At 38.1% G+C, this 8,116-nt stretch overlaps 1 protein-coding gene across 1 annotated transcript; it reads right to left on the bottom strand.

The window, feature by feature from the left end:
• Window positions 1–4,908: 4,908 nt before the first annotated feature.
• On the bottom strand, window positions 4,909–6,720 carry LOC142627831 (uncharacterized). Its single transcript, XM_075801727.1, has 3 exons — window positions 5,965–6,720; window positions 5,325–5,883; window positions 4,909–5,189 (listed from the first exon to the last, which is right to left on the bottom strand). The coding sequence occupies exons 1-3, from the start codon at window positions 6,718–6,720 to the stop codon at window positions 4,909–4,911; spliced, it is 1,596 nt and encodes a 531-aa protein (XP_075657842.1).
• Window positions 6,721–8,116: the final 1,396 nt, after the last annotated feature.

The following is an 8,116-nucleotide window of genomic DNA, read 5'->3' as shown; positions in this document are numbered from 1 at the left end:
GAGAAAATAATAAAAAATGGTAAAAGAATGAATATTTTATTGAATAAATGTATAGAATAGATAGACTGATGTGGGTGTTTTGTAAAAATAGATGTGTAAAACAGAAATAGTAGGTTTTAGATGTGCAAATTTACAAAAAATTTGCATCTACTGATGTGGATGCTCTTAAATGTTAGTTGAAGTCTTGTGTGAATAGGCCTTCACTAAATAGATTACAACATAAATATCTTGATTAAATAACCAATGAGAACATAAGTCTTAACATTTTATCAACGCAGAGAAGATTTCACTAAATACTTTAAGAAAGATGTAAGATAAGGATAAAGTTGTTGTCCCAATTGCTTTTTTGAGGAAAGGTATAGGCATTTACATCCCATTCTTTCGTAAAAGTCGAATTACGGATTGGAAATATATTAGTTCACATTAGCTATTTCACACATATCCACGATTAATATTAAAATGTTCATATTTTAACGCATAAAAATGGATATGAAAGAGATGTGAAATAATGACTCAAACACCACAAATGCGTCATTATAGCATCTTTCATGTTATCTTTTTTATATTTTCTACTCTCTTTCTTGGGTCTTAGTTTGGTAGAATAGAAGAGGCGGCCATTGGCGCCATGTGGGATCGATGATGCTTTTGATGTCAAGTATGTTTGTGTGTCTAGATTAAGTAATGCTATGAACACAACAAAATGTTACATTAATTTTATTCAAATTAGCACGTGAAAAAAAATATTTAAATTGAGATTGTGGTGGGTCCATATATGAATTGATATACTAATTTAAGAATCTTGTAAAATCCTTGTGGCTTTTTATTGTGTCCCTTGCATTGTTCATGTGGATTGTGTGGATTTTATGGTGGTTGGTGGTTACATTGTTGTTGAATAGGTAAAATATAAGATATAATATTTAAGGAAAATAATTCTCTCTATTTTCTATTCAAATATTTAAATAATGTAGTCATGTAGGATAGAATAAAAAGACTGATGGAGGTCAAATTAACTAATTAAAATATTTTAAAATAATAATAATAATAATAATATTTTGCTCCAGACACTAAAAACATTTAGGATTTAAATATTAAGTTTAAAAGAACAAAATCAGAATTTCCTAAATACAACATGAATCACGGAATAGTTGGTGCAGAAAAATGTCAAATTTGAAGGTACCTTATGTCATGCTTTTAAAAAAATATATATTTTCAATTTATAATGGATGTAACTTTTACCCAAAAAATAGAAGAGCTTTAGAGACGAATATATTCTATGTACATTGATTTGTCCGGGAGATTTGGAATAGATCTTGAGGGATTCTTTGTTTTGTTTTTCATTTTTGAGACCATTGATTAATAATTTTGATCAAAAGCTCAAAACATCGACGATAGTAACAAAAAGAATAGGATGGGAAATAAAGAGGAAATTATACAATGAACAAGCAACTTGTGATAACCAAAAACAAAAACAGTAGCCAGAGAGATAATCAAATTTGAAAGTGCACACAAATCCTAGATTATGAATTAATTCGAAGTATTATATTGCATGTTTACGCAAAATGCATAAAGATTCGAAATGCTGAGAATGTATAGAAATGTTATAATACATGGGAATTCAGAATGACATATATATATATATATATATATATATATATATAAAATATGACAAGTGTTTGCATGCATCCTTTCATAAGAGTCACAACCTTTGGAGTTTGGACAATTGTATCTCTCTTTATAAAGGATTATAATTCTTAATCAAATAATACAATTATGATGTGAAAAAACCATCATTTTGAGAGTATATGATGAGGTACATAACGCTATTCTATAGTCGGGCTTATAATAGCTTGGAGACATTGTTTAATACTTATAATACTAAAGGTAGAGGTTTTATTTTTGCGAGGACAGTATAGCTAGATATGGACACTTTTGATTCTCAAAACAATAAAAAAGATATGGACACTTTTATAAATTAGCACTAGCAAAAGCTATCATTTTGTGGGTAAATTAGCACTAGCAAAGTCTAGTCAAACTGGACCAGGTTCTGATTGTATTATTGTATTAATACTTAGTAAAAAAAAATGATATAATTGTTATAGCAATTAAAAAAAGATTATTTTGGTAAAAATAATTTTGGTCCATTTCGAAATATCTGGTTCATTTCAGTAAAAATAATAACAATAAAGAGATTATAAAGAAATAACAATTATAATAATCATCATTCATTCTTTGTTGTCCCGTAATGATTCGAAGTCTATTTACAAATTGTTAATTTAATTATTTTATTTATGAAATTCACGTTTTGAGTCTTTTGACCATCTGTTCAAAATTATTTATCTAAAAAAAAAATTCATTTCATTTTTTTTTAGTAAATATATCATTTTTTGATAGCTTTAGATATTTGACACAAAATAAAATTTATATATTTTATCTCATAATTAGAAAATAAGTAACCGAATTTTAAACTTTAAAAGTATCCTAACATGTTTGAAACCAAATATCTAATTAATAGAAGTACAAATTCTAACAAAATAGAGAAGGAAGCATGGTATTTGTTACCAGCTAGTACATCACTACCAATGTTGTGCATCGTAGGATATGTTATTCACTTATTGTACTCTATTGTAGCCAACATATATTGACACCAATATATATATATATATATATATATATATATATATATATATATATATATATTGTGACATCTTGAGATATATAGTAGAATTATATTGTCAATTCTTTATTAGTTGGGTTAAATAGCTTCTCACCTTTTTTGTACCCGTTGCCCGATTCCAAAGGTTTTCATCAACCAATCCCGCTCTCTTGTTGCCACAATGTTGCAAATTATCACTCCAACAATTAGTTCAAATCCATCCCCAATCAAAACTGATGATGGGTAAATCGTCAGTCAGGTTGGTTCGTCTAGATGGTGCTGAACCCTCGACACTGCTTCTGCAAAATGGGACAAAGGCCCTCCTAAGGTGGTTACCGGTGTGGTACCTGCCACAATGTCTCCGATGCCAAAGTCAGTATATAGAAATCTTTTGAGAGAAATAAGAAAGTTCTAAAGATTAAAGGTATCTGTGTAAAAGTATTTTTTTGGGTGAGAATTCTATACCTTCTTTGCTTTTGATGAGTGTGTATATATAGCTGTGTGGTTTCTAGCCATTGGGGCTTTGATTGTGGTTTTAATGCTCTTCTTGTAACGCCTTAATGCTCTTCTTGTAACCTGCATGGTCTTCGCAAATCCCTTCATGGATCTCCTCCAAGATGTATTTGGCCTCTTCTTTGTTGACACACTTCAAGGACGGCATGGAAAAGCCTCTCTTGTACAAGGTGATGTTCAGGATAGTGAATCTAGCAGCTTTCTTCTAGACTTTTTTGGCCTCCTCGACATCCTGCAGAAGGTGTCCATCTTGAAGGAAAGATATGGTCGGGGTCATCCAGTTGCTTGTGCTCTAGATTGCGAAAGTAGAGACTTCTTCAATGCTGAGGTGCTTCTAGACTTCAATTTTCAAATCTGTATCTGTTGGCCCTACTTTTGACGATGACTGCTTTGCCAGGTCGTCTACCCCCATATTCTAGCTTATGGGGATTTGTGTGAATTTCACTTGGTCGAACTCTTGTACCAGAAGCTTTGTCAACTTCAGGTACTTTTGCATCCTCTCCTCTTTCGCTTTGAACTCCCCCTTTATTTTACCTACGACGAGCTTGGAATCATTCTGGAGGAGTATATTTTTTATCCCTAGAGCCTTCGCAACCCTTAAACCCGTCAGTACTCCCTCATATTCTGCTTAGTTGTTAGTGGCCGGGAATGCTAACTAAACTCTATACTTAAGCATCTCTCCTTCGGGGGTAGTGATGATGACCCCTACTCCGCCTCATTTTTGGACTGACAAACCGTCAGTCTGAATTGTCCATTTTACCACTTTGTCCAGACTATCCTCTTTGGGGACTGTAAATTTAGAGATGAAATCTACCAGTGCCTGCGCCTTAATAGCTGTCCTAGGGTGATACTTAATGTCAAACTGGCTAAGCTTGATTGCCCACTAGATCATTCTACCTGTTGCCTCAAGCTTGTTCATGGACTTCTTAATGGGTTGGTCCGTCATTACTAAGATGGGGTTCATCTAAAAATAAGGTCGCAATTTTTGTGAGGCTGCTATCAACGCGAACGCAATGTTTTCAATCCTTGGATACCTAGATTCTACTCCCTGAAAAGCTTGGCTGATGTAGTAGACTGAGAGTTGTTTCCCTTTAGGACACCATAAATCCCAAGAGCTTTTCTAAGGCTACTCCAAAGGCACACCTGCTGGGGTTCAATTTCATTTGGTACTGCTTGAGTATGTCGAACGTTTCTCTGAGATCATCTAAATGAGCGAGTTCCTTTTTGCTCTTGATGAGCATGTCGTCCACGTATACTTCCATGTTTCTCTCGATTTGCTTGCTGAACATTTTATTCACTAATCTCTAGTAGGTTGCCCCTGCATTTTTCAACCCAAAGGCCATTACCTTATAGCAATAGAGCCCTTGGCTCATGATAAAAGCAGTTTTCTCCTGGTCTTCTTAAGCCATCTTTATTTGACTGTATCCTGAGAATGCATCCATAAACGTCAGTAATTTATGCCCTGCTGTAGAATCCACTAGCTGGTCTATCCGAGGCAGAGGAAAACTATCTTTTGGACAGGCTTTGTTTAGGTCCGTGAAGTACACGCACATACTCCATTTTTCGTTTGCCTTCTTTACTAGGACGACGTTGGCGAGCCAATCTGGGTAGTAGACCTCCCAAATAAAGCCTGCTAACAACAACTTGTTAACTTTGTCTGTAATTGCTTGGTTCTGCTGTGGAGTGAAGACCGGTTGTCTTTGTTAAACTGGCTTCTTCTCGGGATCCATATTTAGCTTATGCTAGATGACCTTCGGGGATATGCCTAGCATGTCCTCGTGACTCCATGCAAAGACGTCCATGTTTTCTTTAAGGAACCGAACGAGTCTCGTCTTCATCTCGGGACTCAAAGCCATCCTTATCCTGGTCATCTTTGTTGTTTCTTCTTTGACCAACTCCACTGTCTCCAGGGCTTCCACCTTATCTTCTTCCCTCTCCTCGATCATCCATGTATGGTTTTCCTTTGCAACTAACATGGCCTGGTAGCATTCCCTGGCCAGTACTTGATCTCCCTTTACTTCGCCTACACCATTTTCCCTCGAAAATTTCACCTTTAGGCAATACGTGGAAGTGGCTACCTTCTAGCGGTTGAGTGTGGGCCTCCCAATGATCACATTGTATGAAAAGGGGTAGTCTACCACCAGAAAATCTAACTGACGAGTCAACTGTCGTGGATAAGACCCAACCGTGACTGTTAGCGTTACTATGCCTTTGGGATACACTCTGTCTCTACTAAAGCTGACAAGGGGGGACTCAAAAAGGCACAGTCTTTTTGGATCTAGCCTCAATTTTTGAAAAGCGGAGAGGTAAATGATGTCCACAAAGCTGCCATTGTCCACGAGGATCCTCCTGATGTTGAACCCTTCTATCGTAAGCATTATGACCAAGTGGTCATCATGAGATTGCTTCACTCCTTTAGCATCTTCTTTAGAGAAAAACATATTCCTATCCGTTCGTCTCTGTTTTAAGGGGGGTATCCTGTGGACGTTGTTCACCTGTCTTTGATATGACTTCTTGAGGGATTTGAACGACCCTCTTGTGGATGGCCCACTTGTGATTGCCTTTATCTCCCTGATCACACTTGGTGGACACTGGGACGTGTGATCCTCATCCTTTGGTGAGACTTCACGATTGCCCTTGTCATCGTCCTTGCTCCTACTGAGCTCTCCCTTCTTTACAAACCGCTGCAGTTTCCCTTTTCGTATGAGCTCCTCTACCTGCTACTTCAGGTCTCTACAATCCTTTGTGTAATAGTCATGATCCTTATGGAAACAACAGTACTTTTTCCTATCATGTACGTTAGGTGATGAATGTAATGGCCTAGGCCATTTGAGGTAGTGCTTATCTTTAATCTGCACCAAAATTTTGTCAACAGGCATAACTAAAGGAGTGAATTTTATCAATCGAGCTTTCTCGTCTTTCCTTTTACCCTCGTCGTTAGTTTGATGATCTGAGCGTTCCCTTTTTTGTCCTCTCCGGTAGTCCTCTTTCCTTCCTTTTTCACTAGTTTTCCCTTCATCTTTTATCGCGACTAAAGCGTCTTCGGCGTTCATGTACTTTTGTGCCTTCAAGAGCATCGCGGCCATCATTTTTGGAGGATTCTTCGCAAGTGAGACCACGAATTCCCTAGATTTCAATCCGACTTTAAAGGTTGTTAGCTGCACCTTGTCATCAGCTTCATCAACCTCCAAAGTCTCGCGGGTAAAGTGCTTCATGTACGACCTTAGGGTCTTCTTCTCTCCCTGGTTGATGGTGAGTAAGTGGTCTACTAGCCTCCTCAGGCGTTGTCCTCTGACGAAGTGGCGTAGGAAGGAATTGCTTAACTGTTCAAAGTTGTCAATAGACGAGGTGGGTAGCTTCGTGAACCATTCCTTCGCAGCCCTTTTGATAGTGGTAGGGAAAGAGCAGCACATTATTTCATCGGGGGGCTGTTGGAGACCTAGTGTCGTCTTGAAAGTGTTGAGATGGTCCAAGGGATCCTTAAGCCCATCAAACTGTTCAAGCTGTGGCAGGTGAAACTTTGACGGTACTGGGCACTCAAGAACTGCTGCCATGAAGGGGGAATATGTCGTCCTAACCATCTTGTCCAAGCTTCAATCCGTTTTTTCATTGATAGCGTTCCTCAGTTTGTCCATTTCCTTCTTCATTTCCTGAAGAAGCTCTGAGCTCGGTTCATCTGGAATGGCTGGCCTTTTATAGCTTTGTCTCTGGCTATCCCCCTCGTCTTCCTGACTGTCTCTAGACCGATTGGCTTCTTGCTAGAGCCGCTGCCTCCTCTCTTGGTTTTGTCTAGTGAGTTCTTCTACGCTAGTTGTAAGTGCTTGGATTTGTAGGGCCAATGTCGCAGGGTCTTGGTTGGACTCCATCTGAACTTAGAGAATGGCTAGAACTATATTCTCGAACCTTAGTGTGAAAATGTCGTTTCCACAAACGGCGCCAAACTGATGATGTGTAAATCGTCAGTCAAGTTGGTTCATCCAGATGGTGCTGAACCCTCGGCACTGTTCCTGCAAAATGGGACAAAGGCCCTCCTAAGGTGGTCACCGATGTGGTGCCTAGCACAACGTCTCCGATGCCAAAGTATATAGAAATTTTTTGAAAGGAATAAGAAAGTTCTAAAGATCAAAGGTATCTGCGTAAAAGTATTTTTTTTGGGTGAGAATTTTGTACCTTCTTTGCTTTTGATGAGTGTGTATGTATATATAACTGTGTGGTTTCTAGCCGTTGGGGCCTTGACTGTGGTTTTAATGCTTTTCTTGTAACGCCTTAAGGCTTATTAGTGTAGGTCTTAATGAGGCTCCAACGGTTTGACAGCTAATTGGTAATTTTCTGAGGTATTGAATCCTTTTATTAATGTCTTGCCTACCCTCATCCATGCCGTATTGAGGTGGACGAGGGTAATTCATGAGGTCATCTAAGTAAAAAGGTCTCGTCAGTCCAATAAAAAACTATTTTCCAACCAAATTCAAAGAGAGATGCAGTAGAATCATGACTTTCTTCAGAAACTGTTGCTAAAGGTGGTGAAAAATCAGAATTCCAATGTTTCTTTTGATGGAGCTAAAGTCGTCAGTTGTTGAAGTCGTCCAGACAACCCCGGTGCAACCTGCAAGAACACAAGAGAAAATAACAAGAATGGGTCACTGGTGTGGTGCTTGTCGGCAAGCCTTCGATGATAAAGTCGGAAAGAGAGGGTGAGAATTATGGCATTGCTGGTTGGTAAAAATAACTCAATTTTGGTACCCTTTACCTTTGGTGGAGTGTGATATTTATTGGTCCTCCTTCTCCTAGCCGTTGGAACCACCATTAATGGTGGTTTAATTCTGGGTAACATTCTTGGCATTTAATGTGGGGGAAATGGAATCTCCTGATACTTAATGCGTGAGTATAGGAGCCTCTGAACTGTCACCTTGCTTCATCCAAACCATAGCGGTTCTGGCAATAATGGCAGCA

Source organism: Castanea sativa, chromosome 3 (assembly GCF_040712315.1).
Source record: "Castanea sativa cultivar Marrone di Chiusa Pesio chromosome 3, ASM4071231v1".
NCBI lineage: Eukaryota > Viridiplantae > Streptophyta > Magnoliopsida > Fagales > Fagaceae > Castanea > Castanea sativa.
Note: the sequence above shows the minus strand (reverse complement) of the source record. Positions and strands in the feature narration are given on the sequence as shown.